Consider the following 26,244-nt stretch of genomic DNA (forward strand, 5'->3'; position numbering starts at 1 on the left):
CCACTCGGGAGGCTGAGGCAGGAGGATCGCTAGAGACCAGGAGTTTGAGGTTGCTGTGAGCTAGGCTGACGCCACAGCACTCACTCTAGCCTGGGCAACAAAGTGAGACTCTGTCTCAAAAACAAAACAAAACAAAACAAAACAAAACAAAACAAAACAAAACACAGTGTGAAAGCCGGGCGTGGTGGCGCGGACCTGTGGTCCCAGCCACTGGGGAGGCCAAGGCGGGAGGACCCGGTGAGCCCAGGGTTCAAGTCCAGCCTAAGCAATACAGCCAGATTCCATCTCTAAAAAAATAAATAAATATGGGGGGAGCCACCCAGTGTGCAATCCCAAGATAGTCCCTTCCTTCCCTTAACATCTCTGTAGTTTCTGTTGCTGCAGCCCACGCGTGTGCTCTGCTACACGTGGACCCTTCATTTTCAAAGACTCATTCTTCAATAAAATGCCCAGGACCCTCCGAGCAGGTGCAGCACGGCGTTGCTGCAGGCCTCAAGGTGGCGGGTGCTCTCACCTGAGCAGCCGCCGCTCCTACTCGCTCGTCTCTACCCCTTTCCAGCGTGAAGTCTCGTGGCTGGATTGGAAAACAGGGGTCGGGCACGGAGCACCCAGCACAGGGCGGGTGTCCTGGCCAGCTCCAGGAAGCTGCCGCGTGGACCCCCCACCTTTGGTCAGCCCAGCCCAGCCCGGGGCCTCACCGACTGCCTTCGCGCGGCTGCTGGGGGACCATGTGGCCCCCCCAAAGCAGCCCGGCCACCCTGCAAGCTGCGCACACTCGGGGGACCGCCTTTTCCCTTCCTTCCAACACCCCCGCCCCACCCTCAGAAACAGGTCTGGGGGCCTCGCGTGGACTCTTGGTCCCGAGAAAGCCCGGAGGCCAGACCAGCCAGGACGCTCCCCTGTTCCCCGCCCAACTGCCAGCTCCCCCTGAGCTGCTGACGCCAGCGCGGCAGGGACAAAGCAGGGGCGAGCCAAGGACCTGGCCCCGCCGGCCCTGCCCATGCCGTGGGTTAGTGACGATTCCTCTGCACGGGAGGATTCAAAGTTCAGCCCGGCTCCACCCCAGGAGGCTCAGGCCCTGCCGAGGAAGGGCCACCCACGCCGGCCCGGGGAGGGCGCTGCTGAGCCCCCAGGCAGGCGGCTGCACCTGTCACTCCCGCGGACGGTGCGGGCGGGTGAGGGGTCCCCGCCCAGGGCCCGCTGAGCTCTGGAAACCAAATGCTAGGGCCCCTCGTCCTTCAACCTCTTGCCCCCCAGAACATCTGCTGGGGACGCCAGGCGCTGGCGACTTGGAGCAACCGGGACCCACTCGGCCAGGTCGGGGGAACCTAAAATGACCCGGACGCTCGGGAAAGACGTCTGGCGATTTCTCTCTTAACTGAGGCGAGGCGCGTCCAACGCAACGTTAACATTTCAGCCATTTTCGAGTGCGCAGCCCCGCGCCACAAAGGACGCCTGCAGCTCTCGCCGCAGAGCCGCGCCGCACGCCCGAGCCCCGGCCCGCTCCCGCGACCGCCCTGGGCTGCCTGCAAACAGCGCCAAAGCCCGCGGGGGTCCTGGGACTCCCCGGGGCAGGTTTTACAGCTGTTTGGCTCTGGCCATCTGCAACTCAACGGGGAGCTTTCCGGGGCCGCACAAAACTGGGCCAGGGAAGAGCCCGACAGTCCCCTGCTCGGATTGGAAACCGAGGGATGAGATGGACGGAGCCTCCCCCCGCAGTGCCAGCTCCCCCGGGTCTGCTCTGGCCTCGTTCCCCACCGACCTCCGGCCACAGAACCGCTCTTGTGCCCCCGAGAGCGCGCCCCTGCTCAGAGAGCCCTGGCCACCCCTCCCCGGCGCCCGGAACCCTGTCCCCTCCTCAAGGCCAGCGCATACCGACCCCTCCCCACCAGCCCCCGACGGTCCCTCGTGGAACCCCGCGAGCTCTCTGCGCCTCTCGGCCGCCCCATCTCCCCCGCCCGTGGCGGGCCGGGATGCTCACTCCTGGGCCAGTTCCCTGTGGCACCGGGCGGGACCCGCCCCCTGCCCTGGCCTGGCCTGGCCACAGTGTGGTCCCAGGTCGCCGAACTCGCAAGGTACGTCTGCACCGGGCGAGAACCGCAAAGCCGACACGTGAGGATGATCCCTTCTCAGGGGGACCAAACGCTCTCTTAAAAGGCAGAGCAGCACACAGGGACGTCAGAAGTGGCTCCCCAGGTAGTGACGACAACAGCAATGTCCCCAGTGACAAGCCAGCCCCTGCGCACAAGGCTCGCAGGGCAGCTCCACCAAAATTCCGGCCCGTCCGCAGATTCCTGGAGAGCTGCGACAACACGAGTCCCTCTGAAATGACACCAAGGCTGTTTGCAGGCCACCCCCTAGTGAGATGACACAGCCTTAACTTCCGTTGGCTCTTTCTACCTCTTGGGAAAGAAAATTAAATTAGAACAATTTAAACGGTGAACAAGTTTAATAAAATGTGAAAGAACTCAAGGCCTTTTAAGACAGCAAAGAAAAAAAAGTGTGAAAGAACTAGGATTTTCGATCTCGACTTTCCACCCAGCCACCGAAGATCGCGTGCGTCACTTCCACCCGGGACACGGCGCAAGGCCGGGCCACGCGGGCGCTGCTGGGGGGGGGTGTGTTTCTCGGGCGCCGGCCCTCCCCGCCCGAACTTCGGGGTCCCGTGTAGCCCGACGCCCCTGAGCCCTGGCAGCAGGCCCCGGGCGGCGGCTGTGGGTGTCTGTCACCTACACCAGGCAACCCCAGCGGGGGCCCGAGCGGCCGGGATAAGTTACCAGAGACGGCACAGAGGGGCCCCCCCTCGGGCCCTGGTCCCCTCTCGGTGGCGGCAGAGAGGAGGGAGCGACTCTGCCTCGGTGTGCAGAGCCAGGGTCTTCGTCGCAGAGGCGGGAGCTGCGTGGCCCCAGAATAAATTACCTCCCCGGGGGCTGGAGAAGCGTCAGGGAAGAGGCAAGAGCAGGTTTTGTGCAACCTACGAGGCCACGAGTGCCAGCACCTCGGAGTTTAGCAAACGAGAAAACGCCACCCGGAGCGGCACACGGCCGTCGTCACCACCGCCCCCGGCAACGGGCTCCCCCGGCGACGGGCTGCCCCGGCGACACCTCCGTCTGACGCCAGCACCAGGGTTTGTCCCGCCTGCCCTGTCCCTCCCCTGCGTTCCCAGCCACACATCTGAGAGCTGGGAGACAGGCCAGCGCCGCGCGTGACCTGCCACCCTGGGCGCGGGCCTCACCGAGCTGGCCTCAGTGGCACTGCGGCTGCTGGAAGCAGTTCAGCAAGGAAATGTTAGAAGCGGATTGAATGCGGAGGGACACAGCTCATTTCCTGCTCGCCCTGCAGCGCTCGGAGGGCTTCTGCGAGTCCCCCTGCTGCTGGGGGCTGTCCTCGGGGGGCAGGGGACCGTCCGTGCCCAGCCTGGGCACGGCAGGGCTCTCGGGCAGGGGGGGCTCCTGCACGCGGTGGCAGGCGACGGCGGGCGGCTTCACGTCGCAGTAGCTGAAATCGCAACCGACCAGCAGGTCTCCCCGAGACAGGCCGTCGCGGCCGGGGTCCTCCGGGTCCCCGGGGCCGTCCCACGCGCCCGTCCTGGCCAGCGTGGCCTGCAGCAGCTCTCGGATTCTCCGGTTTTCCTTGGAGGTGCACGCCCAGATAACTTCAAGCTCGCCTTCCATTTCTCTGAAAGAGATAAACGGAGCGGAGGAAGCGTCTAAAACAGCACCATCTAAAAGATGCCCACAGAGCGGGACTCGACGGAAGGAGGCCAACTTCGAGAGGACGACAGAGCCCGCCGTGTTTGGCTTCCGGAGCAGAGACGCCAACGAGGAACGGGCGCCCAAGCGCCCGGGGAACAGGAAACGCACACAAAGGCACGGGCTGCAAAGGGCCTGTCACCGTCCTCCTCTGAGCTTTGCCTCGTCCTTCGCTCTGGCGTCCGTGGCGGGGCCTCTGCTCGCCAAAGCGGGGACAAGTGCTCGCGAACCAGGAAACACGGCGGCCGGCCTGAGCCGGTCGGACGCCGGAGCACCCTGGCCTGGCTGCGGGTGTCACTCAGCGTGGGCCTGTAGGCCTCTCCTGTGTCCCCTCTGCCTGTCCCCACTGCGACCCGGCCGACACCTGGGGACCCATCGCAGAGCCACTGACGGGCCCAGGCGTCAAGGTGAGTTGGAGTGCGGAGGGGACTCGCAGCGGACGACACAGGAGACCGGCCTGCACCCGGTGCGGGAGCGAGTGGCCGGAGGGAAGGAAAGGGCAGCAAAGCGGCACTCCCTGAGCAAGGATTCGGGGCCGGGCACCAGAGGAGGGCGCTGCAGGGCGCAGAGGGGACACAAAGGTGTCCGCGTCCTCGCTGGGCTGCGGCCTGCTGGGGTAACAGACCGGGACACCAGCCACCACCCCACAGGTCGGGGAGCCCCAGGAGGGAGCGTGGGGGACACACGGCAGCCCTGCTGGGGAGGCGGTTTGGGCCTTGTCCAGGGGGCAGGGCTGGAGACGCAGGTCTTCACAGACGTTGCCAGATGGTTCCGGAAAATGCTAGAAACCAGACTGGCAGGTGGACGTGGCACCACTGTTTAGAGAGCAGGACAGGTCGGGCGCGGTGGCTCACGCCTGTAATCCTAGCACTCTGGGAGGCCGAGGCGGGAGGATTGCTCGAGGTCAGGAGTTCGAAACCAGCCTGAGCAAGAGCGAGACCCCGTCTCTACTATAAATAGAAAGAAATTAATTGGCCAACTAAAAATATATAGAAAAAATTAGCCGGGCATGGTGGCGCATGCCTGTAGACCCAGCTACTCGGGAGGCTGAGGCAGGAGGATCGCTTGAGCCCAGGAGTCTGAGGTTGCTGTGAGCTAGGCTGACACAACACTCACTCTAGCCTGGGGAACGAAGTGAGACAATGTCATTCATTCATTCATTAATAAATAAATAAATAAATAAATAAATAAATAAATAAATAAATAAATAAATAAATAATAAAAAGAAAAGGAGGAGCAAATAACATCAAGGCCGGCATTAACTTTGGATAAAACTAAAACGTATAAACAAAATTAAGTGATTAAGCTTAGACATGGAATCTTAAAAAAAAAAAAAAATTAAATGATCAAACAAACCAAACGGGCCCAGAGGGTTTCACCAGAAAATCCCACCAAGCGCCCAAAGCCCAAGGCGCCCGCGGGCGGGCGGCCGCACCTCTTCTGCCGCAGCGCCTCGTCCAGGACGTCCTGCTTGTCCCTGAGCCTCTGCTGGAGGAGCCTCATCTCCTGCCGGTACTGGGCCGCCCTGCCGGCGAAGTCCTCCTGCTGCTCCACCAGGCGGTGGCTGATGTCCCCCAGCTTCAGCGCCGTCTTCTTCTTGTAGCCCTGGGGGGGGGGGTCGGTGAGCAGGGGACTCGCCCTGCAGGTGGCGGGCGCCTCCTGGCTGTGTTGTCACCGGCCGCCGCACCCCCATCACAGCGCCCCCTCCCCCCAGCAAGGACCAGGTCAGTCTGACCCGGGAGGGCAAGTCTGGATCACAAAGGTCATAAAAGGTGAGACAGGAACCTCAAGTGTACTAGAACCACATTTCTAACTTTTACTAGACCTGGGTTTTTATATGCTACAAACGAAACCGAAACATAAAACATCACCACCACGGAACACACCGGATGGCGCTGCGTGTCACTCCTGCCGCTCGAGATACATGCCCCCAGCGTTCCGGGTGCTGCTCCCTTAGCGCCCAGGAGCCCGCGTGGAGGAGAGGACTGGAGCTGCTCTAGGCCATGGGGGGTGGGGCGCCCTGACCACAGACGGCTGCCGCCCATTATAAATGACGATGATGATGGGCTGGGGGGTGCACCTGCCTTCCCTGGGGTGGCCCAGAATCCACGCCGCGGGGCTCACAGACGCTGCACGTAGCAGATCGTACTAAGAAACCAGATCACGGGCCGGGTGCGGTGGCTCACACCTGTAATGCTTGCACTATGGGAGGCCGAGGCAGGAGGATCGTTTGAGCTCAGGAATTTGAGACCAGCCTGAGCAAGAGTGAGACCCCCGTCTCTACTAAAAAAAAAATAGTAAGCAATTAGCTGGACAACTAAAAATACATATATAGAGAAAAAATTAGCCGGGCACGGTGGAGCATGCCTGTAGTCCCAGCTACTCGGGAGGCTGAGGCAATAGGATCGCTTGAGCCCACGAGTGTGAGGTTGCTGTGAGCCAGGCTGACGCCACGGCACTCTAGCCCAGGCAACAGAGAGAGACTCAGTTTCAAAAAAAAAAAAGAGAGAGAAAGAAAGAAAGAAACCAGATCACACCTCTGGCAGCATCTCTGTCTGCACCACCTGAAAATCAAGACCTACAAGGCAATGCAGCTTGCAAAAATTTAATACCGGTATTAAATATCTAGGAAACATAGATATAGCAAGATATGCATTAGGGACACTATTTGGATCAGTGCAATTTTAAGTTAAATTTTGTTGCCTGTAACTTTTGAAAAAATAAATACATCAGGACTAAAACTTATGTTCCCGAAAACAAATTCACAACATACATGTACTCACATGTACGCACCGTTAGCCTCATACCGTACCATGCACACGAGCCAGCCAGTGTTCGGAATTTCTTAGTTTGTGGATTTTCCAACATATTAAACCTCATCAATCTACTTCTCCACTCCAGGCCCTTTGGTTATGGTTCTACACATACACACACCAGAGGCCACAGGTCCTGGGTCTTATTCTACATGCGTGGAGCTGCGTGTCGTCACGGCACCTGCCCTCCAGTCCCCAGATCCTCGCCCTGCCCCAAGCCCCACCCTGCCTGCCCCGCCAGGTGGAAACCTGCACGGCCGGGGGGCGGTGGCTGCAGGCTGGGAGGGGACCACCTACAGGGAGGTGAGGTGAGGGGTGGGCCGGGGCAGGAGAGGAGGCACGATGACAATGGCTTTCCCTGGGCAGAGACACTGGGAGGAGCAACCAGGACTGAAGCAGGAGAGGAGCCGGTCAACGCTGCTCTCCAACTGAGCCAGACAGATGCGGGCTCCGTGACAGAGCCTGGACGCTGAGTGACAGAACCTGGAGATTTTTCCATAGCTTTTTATTTGCCCCCCTAAAAATCAGCGGCACAGTATTTGATTGTGCAGATGAATAAAGGTTCATTTAATGAGTTGAGAGGTGCTGCTTCCGCCAGCGAAAACTTACAGTACTTTATTCTGTGGATGATTAGTGACACATGCATGCAAACAAAATGTGTCATTTTCCCAGACACAAAAATCCACACCAGTGACCCTCTGTTCCCATTTGAAAATGCAATCTCTGAGGCTGAGTGACCACTTACCTTAACTTTTTCCTCTAACTTTCCCAAGCGAATATTGCCTTTTATGATTTTGTTCATAACTCCATGCTTCTCACTTTCTAAACATTTAGCCTAAAGGGAGAGGTGGAAAAAAAAATGGGCTCTCAGTTTTACAGAAAAATTAAAATAGTAAATTCTTTTTTTTCATAATAAAATATCAAGCAATAGGCCAGGCACAGTGGCTCACGCCTGTAATCCTACCACTTGGGGAGGCTGAGGCAGACTGCTTGAGGCCAGGAGTTCAAGACTAGCCTGACGAAGAGCGAGTCCCCATTTCTACAGAAAATAGAAAAATTTAGCTAGGCATGCCTGTAGTCCCAGCTACTGGGGAGGCTAAAGCAAGAGGATCGCTTGAGCCCAGGAGTTTGAGACTAGCCTGGGCAACACAGCGAGACCTCATCTCAAAAGGAAATTACTCTTGAAGTCATGCTAGCACGTTCGCTTGCAGTTTACTTGACGTAACTTTCGGAGACTTACCAAGTGCATGAGACTGTCCCGCTCCTGGGTCACGTTCTCCGCCAGGCCAACGAGGTTCGCCAAGTACTGGTGAGCAGACATCTCGTTCCCCATGGCCTTCTCCACCTGCTTTTTGAGGACGTCGATTTTCTTTTGAGATCTCCTAGAGAGTTCCCCCACATGGTGGAATAAAAAAGCTTATTAAGCCTCATGACTCGGTCACAGTGAATACCTGCATTACAAAAACAGCCAGTGCGTTCGTGTCTAAGTGTCATTCTTCAGCAACCTAAATCTTCTATTACGGTTCAAGGTGAGAAGTAGTAAGTGAATTTAATTTGAAACCAAGCATAATTGCCGACTCCAAGTTAACAGGAGTCACAAAATGCCCAACATTGAATAGGATAATTAAATATTATTCTGTTAACTTTTTGGCTCATGTTCCAGAAAACGCTTTTGAAAAAGAGATCCAGTAATCCCACAGTAGACTTTTGGGAAGAGACTAGGAAAGAACTTCTAGCGCTTGGAGCCTTGGGGTCGCCACGGGACGATCGACCGTATTTGAACTAGTGACTTGAGAAATGCCGGTTAATGTTGGGCGACAGAAAAGCTTGCACTGCGCTTATATTCTGACATCCGATAATTTCGATTACCCTCTTCCATGCTATTGGCCACTGTTAGAAAAAGAAGAGATAAAGGAAATGAAATGGAATATCCTTCGGTTGCCTTTTTTTTTAAACCGTCAGGGGAAAAAGCAACTCAAGTGGAAAAAAAAAATATATATATATATACACATATACGAACCTATTTATTTTCTGTGCCCTTTCACATTCAGCTTCCAGCGCTTTGTTTTTCGCCATCAAATTGTTCTTCTCCATCAGCAGGCTCTTTCTCTGCACCTGCAGCACCGTCAACTTCTCCATCAGCTCTTCCATCTCGGCGCTTTGCTCCTCTTCCTCCTTCTGCAGCTGGCTGAAGGACACAAACGTTACCGGCATGTGCGCAGCACGCGGAGGGTAAGGCGAGGCAGCCGCTGCCGGGCGGGTGACGGGCAGCCAGGCCTCCAGCCCCTGGGCGGTCCCTGGAAGTCCCCTGTGGAAACACCTCCCGACCCGTGGCCCTAAAGGACAGGAGGGAGGGTGTGGCTGGGAGCACGCTTCTTTGCAAGCGATAATCTAACTCCTTTCTTTGTCCCCAGTTTTTGCTTGTGTCCGTGTATATGTACTTACTTGTACCCTATTCCTTCCAGGAGAAAAATCTAAGACAGCTCAATTTTTTTTTATTTTTTATTTTTTTTTGAGACAGAGTCTAACTCTCTTGCCCAGGCTAGAGTGCCGTGACGTCAGCCTAGCTCACAGCAACCTCAGACTCCCGGGCTCAAGCAATCCTCCTGCCTCAGCCTCCCGGGTAGCTGGGACTACAAGGCACGTGCCACCACGCTCGGCTAATTTCTTTCTATTTATAGTAGACACGGGGTCTCGCTCTTGCTCAGGCTGGTTTCGAACTCCCGACCTCGAGCGATCCTCCCGCCTTGGCCTCCCAGAGTGCTAGGATTACAGGCGTGAGCCACCGCGCCCGGCCAGACAGCTCAATTTTTTACATGGTTATAACTGCCAGCAAAAAAAAATCCTACTGCTAAAACATATTTTATGTCATAATAAAAGTCATTATAAATACATATTTTATGATAAAAGCAACAAAGGGGGCCCTTGTTTAGCTGCACACAAGCTCGAGTGTCGTCAAACACGCACGCACACACAGCAGCACAGGACAGGGTGCACCCCTGTCACGCATTGCAGGAATACATGACACGGCATGATTTTAAGGTCAGTTTGTCCCCTGTAACTTAAAATACGTATAAAATCTAGAATTCATTTCTTTTACTGAAAACCAACTGAACTATTATCTTATTGGATAAATTGTTGACCTGGATCAATAATAAAGGGTTGAAGAAGAATGTGGAAAGTACGAAGACTTCTGCTTCCAGCCAAGGTAGGTTCCAGAGACCAGATTCACCCTTCGGCTAGAAAGCAGGCAAAACAAGGTAAACAACGGCCTTCAGACTTTGGACAACGGGCAGTGCAGGACTGTGATCCCTGAGAGAGAAAAACAAGGCACCACGGCCGCCCCACCTGCCTGCCCGGCCCGAGGGGAAACCCAAACAGCAGCGGCAGGCTTGCCCAGTTGAGTCAGAGACCGAAGATCAGGGCGGTTAAGGCAGCTACAATTTCCAGGGCAGAGAGAGGGGGGGAGTCTCCCAGAGGGGGAAAAGGCTCCGGAGAACATTAGGGGTCACCCTAAGTCCTCAGGTGAGCCCCGATCTGTACGGGTGAGAGAGGGAACTGCCGGGGGCTAAGGAAAGAAACACCAGGAATGAGTATTCGGGACACTTCCTGACATTGACGAAGAACAGGAAATAGTGCAGGAGCCCACGAGTCAGAATGCAAAGACCTGCACCGCAAGTGACACCGGACAGGAGCCTCACGAGAGAGTCACTGCCCCAGCGGTGGGGCTAGAGTAGCCCTAGACGAGGGTGGTGGCCGCCCCGACAAAAGCCGGCCTTGAAAGGACCCAACTACTCCCCAGTAACTTAGAGCGTGACTCCTGGTTTTCCTTTCTTATACTGTCACTGTTTGGTTTGGTATCAGGCTATTTTAAACCTCATTAAATGAGTTAGGGAGCATTCATTCTCTTTCTGTTCTCCAGAAGGGTTTTACATAATAAGACCAGAACTATTTCTTCCTTGAATATCTGTAGAACTCTCTGGCGAAGGTATCTAAGGCCAGTAGTTTTTATTCAAGGGATGATGTTTTGACTTAATTCCTTTAATGATTAAAGGCACATTCGGGCTATTCCTTTTCTTCGTGAGTCAGTTTCGGCAAGTTGTATTCGTCAAGGAATCTGACTGTTTCATCTAAATTTTCAAATGTATTGACATGAGGTTGTTTCTAGATGCGCACAAGTTGAAACATCTACTTGGTGAACTGAGCCTTCTATCTTTAGGAAATGAGTTAATCCTCTCTGCTAAGTAGTGTTTCTTACCGTGACATCTGTCAGAGATTACAGTTTACCACCTTTCTTTGGGTTTGCACTTTAGTATGACTTTTCCTGCCCTTTGACTTTTGACCTTTCTGTATCTTTATGCTTGAGACACACAACTTAGAGACAGCACAGAGTTGCTTTTTTATTTTATCCAGTCCCGCAATCTCTTTCTTTTAACTGGAGTATTTAGGCTAGTTAGCGTATCCTCCACTGCTACATCTGGATTTCCATCTAACATTTTGTGTTGTCTATGTTCCTACTTGTCTACCTTACATTTTCCTTCCTTTTCTTGCCCTCATTTGGATTATTCTTTTTTTTTTTTTTTGGATTATTCTTTGAGTTCATTCTTTTCCCCCCTATACTAGTTTAAGAAGTTACATGCATTCTGTTTCCAGAAATTTCATCATGCATATTTTCAAATTACAAAACTAATCAACACATTCATTTTCTTCTGAATGACATAAAGACTTTGGAACTCCATTACCCTCTCCCCGATTATCTGCCTTTGTTGTGCATTTTAAAGTCTGTATTTTTTTAGGTCCCAAAAGATATCATTATTGTTTTTACAAAATCAACGTTCACGTACATTTATCCACATTTTACCACTGTCTTTTACTTCCTTCCTGCTTCTCAGACATCCCTCCTTGAATCATTTCTCTCCCCCGAAGCACACACCAATTTTAGAACTGCCTTCGACGTAGGTCTGCTAGCGGTGCCACCCACAGTTTGGGTTTGCGAATAGCCTTGTTTTTTGCCTTCATTCCCGAAAGGCATTTTGTCCGCTGATACGATTCTAGGCTGTCAGGGGTTTCCTTTGTGTTCTAGCACGCTGAAGGGAATGTTCAGAGACTGTAGCGCCCCGGCCAGCTGTGAAACACCTGCTGTCACCGCAGTCCTCGGAAGGACGCCTGCTTCCCGCAGTCTCTCGGGGACAGGCCTGGGCGTGACTTCCTTTTCCCTGTTCGTGCCGGTGCTGGCTGGGCTAGCAGGACCCCCGTGTTGTCGCCTGCCTTCAGCTGGGAGAGGTCTTCGGCTATCCTGCCTCCGACGACGCCTCCTGATCCAACAGACCCGTGTCCCCACCGCCTCTGATCTGAGGATCGGATCGCCCCTCGACAGCCGAGGACACTTGCTTCCGACCTCAGTTTTCAGTTCACAGATTCGAGCTCCAGCTGCGCCCCGTCTGCAGTTAAGCCCACACGCTGAGTTCTTGATTTCGGTCGTTGTGTTTTTCAGCTCTAAAAATTCTATTTGTGGCCGGGCGTGGTGGCTCAGGCCTGTCATCCTAGCACTCTGGGAGGCTGAGGTGGGAGAGGATCGCTCAAGGTCAGGAGTTCTAGAACAGCCTGAGCAAGAGCGAGACCCCGTCTCTACTAAAAAAATAGAAAAATTAACTGGACAACTAAAAATATATAGAAAAAATGAGCCAGGCATGGTGGCGCATGCCTGTAGTCCCAGCTACTCGGGAGGCTGAGGCAGGAGGATCGCTTGAGCCCAGGAGTTTGAGGTTGCTGTGAGCTAGGCTGATGCCACGGCACTCACTCTAGCCTGGGCAACAGAGTGAGACTCTTGTCTCCAAAAAAAAAAAAAAAAAAAAAAAATCCTATCTGTTTCTTTCTCAAAATCACTGTCACATTTAACAGTTCCCTGAAGAAGTTTCTCTTTCATTTCTTTACGCATAACAGCCACCAGTTGTTTTGAGTCTTTGTCCTGGAACTAACACCTGGACTCTACTTGCACATCGTTTCTGCTGGCCACCAGGCCCTGCCTGGCTTTCGCCGTGTCCTGAATACTGTACTCGAACACTTTTCTCCTGGAGTCATTCAACAGGTGTCAGAAAGGGAGGGACCCTCCCTCGGGGAGCCTTTCCGTTTGCTCCTGTCCGTGGCCTGAGGTTTCCTGAATCTATGGCGGCGGGAACCTGGCGCCAGCCCGGGAGGCCTGGTCTATTTCTGGTTTGCGTCACCCACCCTTTGGAGTCCCCGCTCATTACTCGCTGGAGGACGAGGTGGGACCGTCTCATCATTCTTGGTTGACTCGTATTTCATTAGGGTGCGTCTGGCTCTGTGTGTGTGTGTGTGGGGGGGGTCCTTTCAACGAGGTCTCCGGAGATCTGGAAACGCCCTTCAGCTGTTCACTTCTTCCTCTCCACTGTCTTTATTAACTCTTCTGAGATTCCTGATGTCTGAGGTTGGGCCTCCTGGACGGGCCTCCATTTCTATCACGTTTTCCCTCTATTTCCCAGTTGTTATTTTCCTTATGTTCTGGGATAATCTTCAATTTTTTTTTTGGGGGGGGACAGAGTCTTACACTCTGTTTTCGGGCTAGAGTGAGTGCCGTGGCGTCAGCCTGGCTCACAGCAACCTCAGACTCCTGGGCTCCAGGGATCCCCCCACCTCAGCCTCCCAAAGTGCTGGGATGACAGATGGAATGAGTGCCTGGCCTCATCTCTTTTTCTTCAAATGGCCATTTCTTTAATTATCCTCACCTTGAGTGAGTTCCTCTCGAATTCTTTTTCCCTTTTCTATTTATACATAGGAGGCTAGTAGAATACCGTCATGGGCCAGGCGAGGTGGCTCACGCCTGTAATCCTAGCACTCTGGGAGGCCGAGTAGGGATGATCACTCAAGGTCAGGAGTTCGAAACCAGCCTGAGCAAGAGAGAGACCCCGTCTCTACTAAAAAATAGAAAGAAATTAACTGGACAACTAAAAATATATAGAAAAAATTGGCTGGGTGTGGTGGCGCATGCCTGTAGTCCCAGCTACTCGGGAGGCTGAGGCAGAAGGATCGCTTGAGCCCAGGAGTTTGAGGTTGCTGTGAGCTACGCTGACACCACGGCACTCACTCTAGCCTGGGCAACAAAGCGAGACTCTGTCTCAAAAAAAAAAAAAAAAAAAAAAAAAAAAAAAAAAAAGAATATGGTCATGCATCACTTAACAGGAGCACATTATGAATAGCTTGTCATTAGGTCACTTTGTCATTGTGTGAGCGTAACAGAGTGTACTTACACAAACCTAATGGCGGAGCTTACTGAACACCTAGGTTCATAAGGTAGAGCTGCTGCTCCTAGGCTGCAAATCTGTAAAATGTTACTGCACTGAACGCTGCAGGCAACTGTGACACGATATTAAGTATTTGTGTGTCTAAACATAAACATAGAAAAAGTGAAAATATAGCATAAAAGATTTTTAGGGAGGAGCACCTATATAGGGCACTTACTGTGAATGGAACCTGCAGGGCTGGAAGTTGGCCCCGGTGAGTGAGTGGCGGGCGAGCAAGTGGCTGGTGAGTGAGTGGCGGGCAAGTGAGTGGTTGGTAAGTGAGTGGTGGGCGAGTGAGTGAGTGGTTGGTGAGTGAGTGGTGGGCGAGTGAGTGGTTGGTGAGTGAGTGGCGAGTGAGTGAGTGAGTGGTTGGTGAGTGAGTGGCGAGTGAGTGAGTGGTTGGTGAGTGAGTGGTGGGCGAGTGAGTGAGTGGTTGGTGAGTGAGTGGCGGGTGAGTGAGTGGCGGGCGAGTGAGTGAGTGGTTGGTGAGTGAGTGGTTGGTGAGTGAGTGGCGGGCGAGTGAGTGAGTGGTTGGTGAGTGAGTGGCGGGCGAGTGAGTGAGTGGTTGGTGAGTGAGTGGCGGGCGAGTGAGTGAGTGGTTGGTGAGTGAGTGGCGGGCGAGTGAGTGAGTGGTTGGTGAGTGAGTGGCGGGCGAGTGAGTGGTTGGTGAGTGAGTGGCGGGCGAGTGAGTGAGTGGTTGGTGAGTGAGTGGCGGGCGAGTGAGTGAGTGGTTGGTGAGTGAGTGGCGGGCGAGTGAGTGAGTGGTTGGTGAGTGAGTGGCGGGCGAGTGAGTGAGTGGTTGGTGAGTGAGTGGCGGGCGAGTGAGTGAGTGGTTGGTGAGTGAGTGGCGGGCGAGTGAGTGAGTGGTTGGTGAGTGAGTGGCGGGCGAGTGAGTGGTTGGTGAGTGAGTGGCGGGCGAGTGAGTGGCGGGCGAGTGAGTGGTTGGTGAGTGAGTGGCGAGTGAGTGGTTGGTGAGTGAGTGGCGGGCGAGTGAGTGAGTGGTTGGTGAGTGAGTGGCGGGCGAGTGAGTGGTTGGTGAGTGAGTGGTGGGCGAGTGAGTGGTTGGTGAGTGAGTGGCGAGTGAGTGAGTGGTTGGTGAGTGAGTGGCGGGCGAGTGAGTGGTTGGTGAGTGAGTGGTGGGCGAGTGAGTGGTTGGTGAGTGAGTGGTGGGCGAGTGAGTGGTTGGTGAGTGAGTGGCGAGTGAGTGAGTGGTTGGTGAGTGAGTGGCGGGCGAGTGAGTGGCAGGTGAGTGAGTGGTTGGTGAGTGAGTGAGGAGGCCTGGGACGTTCCTGCACCCCACTCCAGACTTTATAAACACTGAACACTCAGACCACACTAAATTTATTTTTTAAAATATTTTTCTTCCTTCAATCATAAATTAGTTTGATTACTGTGACCTTTTTACTTTATAAACTTTAAATTTTTTTAGGCCTTTTGACTTTTATAATACTTAGCTTAAAACACACATACATTATATAGCTATACAAAAACTTTGTCTCAAAAAAAAAAAAAAAAAAAAAAAAAGAGTCTCGCTTTGTTGCCCAGGCTAGAGTGAGTGTGTGGCGTCAGCCTAGCTCACAGCAACCTCAAACCCCTGGGCTCAAGCGATCCTCCTGCCTCAGCCTCCCGAGTAGCTGGGACTACAGGCATGCGCCACCATGCCCGGCTAATTTTTTGTATATATATTAGTTGGCCAATTAATTTCTTTCTATTTTATAGTAGAGACGGGGTCTTGCTCTTGCTCAGGCTGGTTTCGAACTCCCGACCTCGAGCAATCCGCCCGCCTCGGCCTCCCAGAGAGCTAGGATTACAGGCGTGAGCCACCGCGCCCGGCCTCAGCTTCATTTTAATGTCATGGGACCATGGCTGTGTGGTCATTGTTGACCAAACGTCATTACGCGGTTCGTGACTGTATAATGGTTATGACACATCCACACACAGGAGTGGGTGCTTGAGAAAAGTAAAATCATAAAGATGAACGTGACTTCAAAAAAATTCCTTCCTCTATTGGAATAGAAGAACCCAGGTCTGGCCAGGCACAGTGGCTTGCACCTTTAAATCCCAGCGCTTTGGGAGGCTGGGGTGGGAGGACCACTTGAGGCCTGGAGTTTGAGACCAGCTTAGGCAACGTAGCAAGACCCCCACCCTCTGCAAAAAATTTCTGGCTAAAAATTAGCCGGGCGTGGAAGCGCGCGCCTGTAGTCCCAGCTACTCGGGAGGCTAAGGCAGGAGGATCGCTTGAGCCCAGGAGTCTGAGGTTACAGTGAGCCATCATCACGCCCCTGGACCACTGCCCTCCAACCTGGGCAAAGGGGTAAGATTTTGTCTCAAGAAAGAGAAGAAAAGAAATTAAAAGCACAGGAGGTCTGTAGAGTCAAACAAAACACTGGGTTCCAGTGGTCGTACTGCCAGCGTTTATGGAGCACCAAGCCAAGCACTTCCTAGGTACCAGCTTGTTCCTCTGCTACAGTCCCGTGCAGGGAGGAGAAGGGGGTGGAGAGGAACAGAAAGACACACACAAAATATTAAAACGACCTATTCTGACGGTTACTTTTACGTGTCACCGAGGCTGGGCTATGGCACCCGACTGTTTGGTCAAAGGCTAGTCTGGATGCCGCTGTGCAGGTATTCTGTGGGTGTGGTTGACATTCGGTCAGCTGACTTTCAGCGAAGGAGGGGACCCTCAGTGACGTGGGTGGCCTCACGCAATCAGCGAAGGCCTCAAGAGCCGAAACAGGCTCCCCAAGAAAGGATTTCTGCCTCAAGACTGAAAGGAAGACATTCTGCCCGAGTTTCCTTCTGGCCGGGCTGCCCTGTGAATTTCGGACTGGCCGGCCCCACAACTGTATGGACTGATTTCCTAAAATAAATCTCTCTATATATATCCTACTAGTTGTTTCTCTCAAGAACACTGACTGATACACTCACATGTTCACCTGCCAAAGATACTTTCTATTAACATTTTCCCATTCCTCCTGTTTTTTTTCTATGCACTCATGGTATATATGTAATTATATGTATGTGCATACACACACATATATGTCATTATACACACACATACATACACACATACTAGAGTGATCGATTCGTCCCAATTTGCCTGGGACTTACCCAGTTTTAGCACTAGAAGTCCCACATCCGGGAACTCCTGTCTCAGGCCAACTGGAATGGTTGGTTACCACAATACACACACACACATATTTTTTTAACAACTAAAATTATTATCATTCTTTACATACTGTTTTGTAACATAATTTCTTCACTTAAAAATACACTGCGGCTATTTTCCATGTTAAAAGGAATCCTGTGTGACATCGTATTTCACGGCCGCAGCCCAAATTCCATTTGATGCCGGAATCCTTTCACTTAACCAATTCCTTGTTACTGAATATCTAGATTTCCAGTTCGACTACTTTAAATTATCTTGGGTTCTAAAACGAATCAAGGCTGAAACTGCGGGGGGGGGGGGGGGGGGGAAAGCCTGTGCTGGGGGGAGGCTAAAAAAGGCTTGGGGGGGGGAGACTGACAATCTCTCTCCACTCTGCCTATGATAACGTGCGTTAGCGGCTCATTAATGCTCGAAAGACGTTAGGTCCTTACCTTTTTATTTTTATTTATTTATTTATTTATTTATTTTGAGACAGAGTCTCACTTTGTTGCCCAGGCTAGAGTGAGTGCCGTGGCGTCAGCCTTGCTCACAGCAACCTCAAACTCCTGGCCTCAAGCAATCCTCCTGCCTCAGCCTCCCGAGTAGCTGGGACTACAGGCATGCACCACCATGCCCGGCTAATTTTTTCTATATAATTAGTTGGCCAATTAATTTATTTCTATTTATAGTAGAGATGGGGTCTCACTCTTGCTCAGGCTGGTTTCGAACTCCTGACCTCGAGCAATCCGCCCACCTCGGCCTCCCAGAGTCCTTACCTTTTTAATTCGTTTACAATTGACGTATGAACTTTCATTGCGATTTTGCCATTCAGCTGCGCCTGGAGTTCTTGGCATTGGGCGCGCAGACTCTCCAGCTGCTCCTGGTTTTCGGTCAGCTCCTTTTCCTGCTCCTGCGTCTTGTTCTCCAGAAGCATTAGCTGTTTGGTCAGCTTGGAAACTGAAAAACAAGAGAGAAAAAATAAACAGTTGGCACAGGAAGACCTAATAAGACATGATTATTGGTTATCAGGAGATACGGATGAGAGTCAGCTCACGAAAATGATCTTCTAGAAATCTTTTGGAGACTTAGAAATTAACACCAAAGGTCTTGTACTTAGAAATTACTGTCCCTACGTTAGGCATTCACTAAATATACACTTTTTTTTTTTAAAGCTAGGGCTCACTATAATATTTAACAAGATATGATTCCAGTCTTCAAGGAACTGAGTTTCCAAAGTCTTAAATCATACACAGATGTGCAAGCATATTATCATGATGTTATCTCTAAAACTGCACGATTTTTGAGATTTTTAAGGACATCAAACATGGCCAAACAAAGAGCCAAATGTATCATTTTTATTCCCTTTCCTCATTAAGTTTTTATGTTTTATGTCCTGCATCTAAAGTAAATCATAAATATTTTCATCCTATGACATGGTAGTATGTGACAATAAGAAATTTCCCGGGCATCTGTCAAAACTGGCACTTAAATCTTTCTACCCTATGGGAACATTTAATTGATCCAAGTAAACGGCTGTTTCTGGAAATAGTATTGGCAACGGACTGAATCATAAAGGTCAAAAGGCAGGTCCTGCCGTGTGACCGGAAGAATCCTCATACCTGGTGGCTGTGGTATGTTTGAGAAAGTGAAGCTCAGTAAACAGCAAATTAATTCCCTGCCATCTCCAAGCCCGAGCACAAAGACAGGAGGCTCCACAACTCTCCCCACTCCCTCCTCAGCGATGCCAGAGTAAAGGCAAGTTCGCCTGGGCCACCCAGGCCTGGGAGAAGTCACAGGGAGGACACTCTTGCTCTTCGAGACAGACTCTCATCTTTAAACGCTGCCTGGTTGTCACACACGCGGGAAACGCCAGTGACACCAGCGACGCCAGAGGCTGGTAAACAGGCAAACAGGGAAGGGAAACCGAAGAAAAGGGCTGACACGGTGGCTCACGCGAGACATCTTGTGCCTCGGCTTCCTGTCCTGTACCTCTCTTCACTGGGAAACAAACATCAGTAAAGCAAAGGAAGAAAACGCCGCTCACTTCTGAGCTCGTATATTCTGGTCTAAGAGCAGAAAAAATGACTCTTAACCTGGCCCACTAGAAGTTCACTGTCACAGGCTGTGGGGCTCTGAGGGGCAAGGGAGGGGACACGGGGAGGCACCTGGCAGAGAGCTGACCTGCAACGCCCACAGCTCCGAAGGCAGGAAAGAGTACAAGGAGTTATTTAGAAAGTGAATGGTTCTACCTGCTCACTCACTTGACAAATATCTGGGAAGAGCTCCTTGTGTTGTTCCAAATATTTACCTCACATGATTCTTCCCATTCCTAAGGCACCACTTTACCCTAAAACCAGCTCTGCTGAGCCGAGTTATCACCTGTGACTGATTCACAAAACACAACGACGACTGGAGAGAGACAAGAGAAAGGGAGAGAGAAAGCAATCGATGCATTAAGAGCAACGCTGGCCATGCTACCAGTAGCTGCACTTCAGTAAAGAAGAGTAACTTCTAGAAGCCATGATGTCTTTTACTTTCAACGAGGGGCCTCAGCAGGAGGCAGATGCAAGTGTGCAAAGGACAGAACAGTGACGTCACAGCACTGCGGTCCTTCCCGGGAGGACGTACCTTCTTGGAGATGCTCCTGGTGGGCGTCCGTAGCTTTCGTTTGCTGAATCTGCAGCTGCGCTATCAGCAACTTGTTCTCCTCCAAAACCAGCTCCGCCTGAGTCTGAAGCTGCCGCCTGCCATCAGGCGACAAGATTAGATACCGAGATTCAGGTGCTGCAGGATTACACAGACACCCCCACATCGGAAAGAAAGCCAACTGGTGCATCACAGGTAACCATACGAATGTCAAGACAATATTTTAATGTTAAACATAGTTAACAGCCGGCAAATCCTTCCATTTGCATAAGAAAAGGACAGCAAGGAAGTTGGAATTATGGACTGCTTCGGCAACTTTATCAAATGTAAAGTTTCAAACGTACACAACCGTAGAGAGACCAGAATAAACTCCCACGGACACAATACCCAGCTTCATCAATCACCTGGTGGCCAGTCTTGTTTCATCTGCATAAATCTCCGACCTCCCAACCCACTGGATTAGGCTGTAGCTCACATGGAATATTTTTAAACAATTAAAGAAAGTCCCCATTCTAATTAAAACATACTCATTCATCACCAGTAGCATATTTGGTGAAAAACGGTTACTTTGTCGGAAGGCTTTGAGGACTGAACTCTGATCCTTTTCTTTTGCTAAAAACTCTTTCCTAAGGAGGCCAGCTGGGTCAGGCTGACAAATGGTAAATTCCTACTAAGCGGCTTTTGTTAACCAAATAAAGCGGTGGTTTACTTCCCAACCTGATTCTGGTATGGCATTAACATCACCTAAAAGATAGGAAGCCCCTGTCTTAACTCAAGCATCCTAGCAGATGCCTATCATAAATTTAAAATATCTTAACTCAAGCATCCTAGCAGATGCCTATCATAAATTTAAAATATCTTAACTCAAGCATCCTAGCAGGCGCCTATTGTAAATTTAAAATGTCCTCCTGTCTGGACCTCCCAGAGTGCTCATACTCTTAATCTTTTTTTTTTTTTTTTTTTTTTTTTTGAGACAGAGTCTCACTTTGTTGCCCAGGCTAGAGTGAACTCTTAATCTTAAAGTAAGCATATCCTTTCTGGTCTTCTAGATAAAGTCTAACTCTCTCAGCCAATTGCCAGCCAAAGAATCTTTAAACCCACCTATAACCTGTAAGCCCCCCCCCCTTCGAGATGTCCCACCTTTTTGGGCCAAACCAATGTACACCTCTCATGTATTGATTTGTGACTTTGCCTGTAACCGCTGTCTCTCTGAAAATGTATAAAACTGAACTGAAACCCAGCCACAGCGAGCCCACTTGCCCAAGCCCTCTTGGCAGTGGCTCCGGGTCATGGTCCTCAAATTTGGCTCAGAATAAATCTCTTTAAAATTATTTTACATGGGGGAAATGGGCATTTATTGAAACCTTAAAATCTGTACCCCCATAATATGCCAAAATAAAAAAAAATAAAGTAAAAAAAAATTATTTTACAGAGTTTGGCTTTTTTCCGTGGACAGCTTCGAAGCTGTGTTGACAAGCCCCGGCCAGAACTCCACCCCGAGCAAACCTCTCCCCACCAGGACGGTGCAAGGCGACTCCCAGCTCAACCTTCATGACGGAGAATTCAAACTAGAAGGGGCTGAAGGGGCTTTAGAAATCATCCAGCTAGATATTTACAACCCAAAGCACACTGTGCGCCAGTAAACTATCTCGATTTTGCACCTTAACCCTAGAAGGGGAGGTGGAGAAAGGAGAGAAAATGCATGAAGGAGTCAGGCTGCAGCAGTGATCTCTCACCGGCAGTGGCTGTGCACACGCTCCCTGGCACCGTGGGGGTGGCCGCTACGCCGTCCCGAGGGGAGCACGCCCAAGCCGCACGCCTGTGCACTGAGCAGCCCCACTCTGGTCTGTTTTACGGTTTGGAGTTCCCGTAACACTTTCCTTCATTTGTTCCTGCCTTCCTTCCTTGCTCCCTCCCTCCTTCCCTTCATTGCTTTCTTTTTTTTTTTTTTTTTTTTGAGACAGGGTCTCACTCTGTTTCCTGGGCTAGAGTGAGTGCCATGGTGTCAGCCTAGCTCACAGCAACCGCAGACTCCTGGGCTCAAGCGATCCTCCTGCCTCAGCCTCCCAGGTAGCTGGGACTACAGGCACGACCCACCATGCCTGACTAATTTTTTTGTATATATTTTTAGTTGGCCAATTAATTTTTCTATTTTTAGTAGAGACGGGGTCTCTCTCTTGCTCAGGTCTCCAACTGGTCTCCAACTACTGACCTTGAGCGATCCTCCCACCTCCCACCTTGGCCTCCCAGAGAGCTAGGATTACAGGCAAGAGCCACCAAGCCTGGCCTAATTGCTTTCTTTTTTAAATGAAAGGGATTCCTCACATTCCTAAAAGCAAGCTGAAAACCTCAGATTGGGTTTAAACCCCTCCCAGGCCCACTGAGCCTGAGGTTGCCCAGCTGGTCCTTACTCAGGAAAAGAAGCACACAGAGTTCAGCTGCAGCCCAGAAGTTCACTGAGAAATTACTGAAAAGCAAAAAGGATTTCACTGTACACCTTATTAATTTCTTAGACATTCTCCCTTAAGACATTTTAGTTAAAAAACGAAAATGTATTTATGTATTTAATGATCTCATAAAGTTTTTTTCCTATCATCTTTTGTCTCAAATTAGCAAAATACCAGAAAGCTCTGTCATCACTTGCCATTCCTCGCTGGTGACGGGACTGCTCTTTTTTAACTCTTGGTGCAATTCTTCGTTTTCTTTCACCACTTCTTGGACTCGCACCCTAAACATTCTCATTTCCTCCTGAAATAAGATGTATGTAAATTGTAACACACACACACATCTATGCTCCCTAGTTCTATTGCTGCCGCTGTGGCTAGAATCAAGTGGTAACGGGCCCTTAGCAGAGTCTCACGACAGCACCTGCCTTCAACTCTAGGTTCCAGGGTCCGGCGGAGCCTGCCCTCGGGGAGCCCACAGTCTCGTGAGACAACACAACCACAAGGCCACGTCCCAGAGACAAATGAGTATTCGAGGCATGAAAAATAATTCTTCTAAAAACAAAAAATTCAATTTGATAACATTTTTCTATAACAGCCAAACACTTGAAAAAAGGGGGGGATAAAAAAAGGCAGGACACCCATAAACACTACAATTATCCCTTTGTTTAAAGACGTCGGAGAATACATTGAAGTTGTTTACATAATAAATAAGAACTCTCCATCCTAACAAAAAGCCACATTTGGTGGGGAAGGGGTTAGTGAACGTGGGGTTGGAGGCTCCTAATCTTACACCTGCGGGGAAAGCCTCTCTCGCTGAAAGTCACCGGTCACTAGCCCGGACATGAGGCCAGTGGCACAGCTGTCTGTGTTGGTCACGCTCAGCTGGGCTTCCTCTGTCACAGCCTTTCTCAGCCGGCCCCTGGCCGGCTTCAGTGTCCTGTGTCAACTTCCCTGAGACTCTGAGGTCCCAATATTTACTCCGCTGTGCTTCTGAAATACTCCTCTCCTGCTCTCAGACGTTCATGTGTACCGTTGTTTAACTTAACAGAGGTCGCTTGGAGCCAGGTCACTTTCCTCTTCTCACCTTTCTGCCCAGACACTCTCCCCGACTGCCGGCAGTCTGCTTGTTTTGGGACAGGGAGGGGTCCGGGCAAACTAAGACCCGCAAAGCCAGCTGCTCGCTTTTATAAATAAAGTTTTATTGGAACACAGCCTCGTCCATTGTTCACATGTTATCTCTGGCAGCTTTCCTGTTGCAACAGCAGACGTGAATGGTTGTGAACAGAAACTGCACGGCCCGCAAAGTCTAAAATCTTTATCGCTGTAAGACTGGTGGCGGGCCCCCCCTCCCTTCCCTAGATCAGAAAGAAAAGGCTCATGAGACCAGACCCGCCAAGGACAAAACTGCCAGGCCCCGCTAAGAGGATCCACACCCAGATGTCCACCTGGATAAGAATGTTTTGGCTCCTGGATTCCACAAATACCTCCAGCCCCTCCTAAAATCCCCAGCTCTTCCCGCCAAAAGTCCCTAGCCAAGCCCAAAGGATATAAAAGGCCTCAGCCCCTTCAAACAGCGGCGACTTCCAGGGCCCCCCTCTCTTGGGGCCCCAGAACCTCGTCCACGAGTGTATAATAAAGCCACGTGGTTTGGCCCCCACTCTTTCTCTCTCTGTGTCTGTCTTTTCTTTTCACCGCCGCCGAAAAACCTTACAATCACCTGGCCCTTTAGAGAAAAAGCGTGCTGACCTTGATTTGGAAGGACCACCAACATAGTGATTTCATTAATTATTAGGATTGATACTTAATCAATTAGTACCGAATTCATGCTCTTAGAAAATGAAGTGTTAAGTGTTCAACAGTAAGTCTAGGAAAAAAGGTTCAAAATTGCCTTACACGGGACATGTACATGGGACAGTCTGACTGAAGAGGAACAGGCTCTTTAACAGATTCTTAAAGGACCCTTCCCAGGCCGGGCGCGGTGGCTCACGCCTGTAGTCCCAGCACTTTGGGAGGCCCAGGCGGGAGGATCGCTTGATCCCAGGAGTTCAAGGCTGCAGTGGGCTGTGATCACGCCACTGCACTCCAGCCTGGGTGACAGAGTGCCAAGACTCTTGTCTCAAAAAAAAAAAAAAAAGGGGTGGGGGAGGGGTTGGAGCTGAGGGTCCCATAATGACCAACACTTCTCCCCCTGGCTGCTTCCGATCCCAGGGCTCTACTTGACCCCTTAAGTGAGGAGCCCAGAGCCCGCGGCCCGGAGGCACAGGATGGGCCTGCCACACCACGCAGGCTTGGTTAGAATGAGCTCCGCTGTCAGAGGCCATCTCCGCGAAACAAAGGTGAATGAGACAGAAACGAATAAAAACCTCACCTCCTAACCACTTTCAACAACGGTTAGACTTCCTTGGGGTTAGCTCTTCCTAGGGGTCCTCAAGCTTTTTAAACGGGGCCCAGTTCACTGTCCCTCAGACCCTTGGAGAGTGCGCACTGTGGGCCCGGGACGAGTCGGCTGCTAAGCAGGACAGGCAGCGGGGCAAAAACAGCCGGAGGGCCGGATAAATGTGCTAGGCGGGCGGCATGTGGCCCGCGGGCCATAGTTTGAGGACACCTGGCCTAAAACATCCCAGCCTATTACCTTCCCCCGCCTGCCCAAATGTCCCTTCTAACCGTGGTGTCTGCAGCTACTGAGTACCAGGCAGGAAGCGCCTCCCCACGATGCCTGCTCTGCACCCCCAGGTCCCAGCCCACAGGGAGCTGCCAACACAGGAAACCACCCTGGCCCTCCAACCTCTCCCCTCTATGTCCCCCCCTCCCACCAGCCACCCCCTCACTCCCTCTCTTCCTTTCCTTCCCTCCCTCCCTCCCTCCCTCCCTCCCTCCTTCCACCAACATTTGAACATCTACTGCATGCTGGGCACACCTACCTTCCTAACGTGTCTGCAGTGTTTGGAACAGTCTTATTTTCATAGACCCTGTCTCGTCTGCAACCTTCACTGACCTACCTTGAGGGTGGCGTTGAGCTCGTCCTTCTCTTTCATCCTGTCCTCATAAGCTAGCAGCAGCGGCGACAGGTACTTTATATCCAACTGCAGAGTGAAAGAGGGTTAATGTATTTCTCACATGTAAAAACAAAACAAAACAAACAAACAAAAAAAATCAACCAATTTTTTTTTTTTTTTTTTTGAGACAGAGTCTCACTCTGTTGCCTGGGCTACAGAGCCGTGGCGTCAGCCTAGCTCACAGCAACCTCAAACTCCGGGCTCAAGCGATCCTGCTGCCTCAGCCTCCCAAGGAGCTGAGACTACAGGCATGCGCCTCCATGCTCAGCTAATGTTTTTTCTATATATTATTAGTTGGCTAATTAATTTCTTTCTATTTATAGTAGAGACGGAGTCTCGCTCTTGCTCAGACTGGTCTCGAATTCCTGACCTTGAGTGATCCACCAGCCTTGGCCTCCCAGAGTGCTGGGATTACAGGCATGAGCCACCACGCCTGGCCCACAATAAACCAATTTTTTAAAAGGCAAGAAAACATATTCATTGTGGAATGGTTTTTAATAGCTATGCAAATATAGCCCTGAAAACAGGGGTCTGAAATGAAACAACTTCTACTTACCAACCAGGGGGGCGTAGGGCCCTGTGAGGGGAGGCCTCCAATATTTAAAATCTGAGGACAAAACACATATTGAAGACAAATTAAACTACACTTCCTCCGAAATTCCAAGTCTTAGATATTCTTCATCTAGACTGGGCATCACCCATCTACGCATCTTTGTGCGTGTATGCGTCCATGTATATATATGAGAAATTTTTTTCTGACGTGTTTGAGAACGATTTGCAGATATAATGCCCCTTTTCCTCTAAATACTTCAGGGTTTGTTTCTTAAAAACAAAAACATTCATTTACTTAATCACAGTGCTATCATACAAATCAGGTAATCAACACTGATATAATACTACTTTCTTTTCTTTTTTCAGAAATTTAGTCATTTAATAATTCCATTTAACCCTCAAACTCAGGATAAGTTGGTGTCTGCTAACTCCATTTATTATTTATTTATTTATTTTTATTTATTTATTTTTAGAGACAGGGTTTTACTCTGTCACCCAAGCTGAAGTGCAGTGGCCCAATCATGGTTCA

At 51.0% G+C, this 26,244-nt stretch overlaps 1 protein-coding gene across 1 annotated transcript in view; it reads right to left on the bottom strand.

Annotated features, from left to right (window-relative positions):
• Window positions 1-2,430: 2,430 nt before the first annotated feature.
• CEP89 (centrosomal protein 89) overlaps window positions 2,431-26,244 on the bottom strand; it is a 51,896-nt gene continuing 28,082 nt past the window's right edge. Inside the window, exons 10-19 of the mRNA XM_012775156.3 lie at window positions 25,720-25,770; window positions 25,107-25,190; window positions 22,305-22,408; window positions 19,643-19,758; window positions 17,791-17,971; window positions 8,586-8,753; window positions 7,806-7,947; window positions 7,311-7,400; window positions 5,188-5,357; window positions 2,431-3,678 (exon numbers count right to left, since the gene is read on the bottom strand). Of these exons, the coding sequence (XP_012630610.2) occupies window positions 3,321-3,678; window positions 5,188-5,357; window positions 7,311-7,400; window positions 7,806-7,947; window positions 8,586-8,753; window positions 17,791-17,971; window positions 19,643-19,758; window positions 22,305-22,408; window positions 25,107-25,190; window positions 25,720-25,770 (1,464 nt within the window). The 3' untranslated portion in view covers window positions 2,431-3,320. The remainder of the gene's footprint in view (window positions 3,679-5,187; window positions 5,358-7,310; window positions 7,401-7,805; window positions 7,948-8,585; window positions 8,754-17,790; window positions 17,972-19,642; window positions 19,759-22,304; window positions 22,409-25,106; window positions 25,191-25,719; window positions 25,771-26,244) is intronic.

This window comes from Microcebus murinus, chromosome 16 (genome assembly GCF_040939455.1).
Source record: "Microcebus murinus isolate Inina chromosome 16, M.murinus_Inina_mat1.0, whole genome shotgun sequence".
Classification (NCBI taxonomy): domain Eukaryota; kingdom Metazoa; phylum Chordata; class Mammalia; order Primates; family Cheirogaleidae; genus Microcebus; species Microcebus murinus.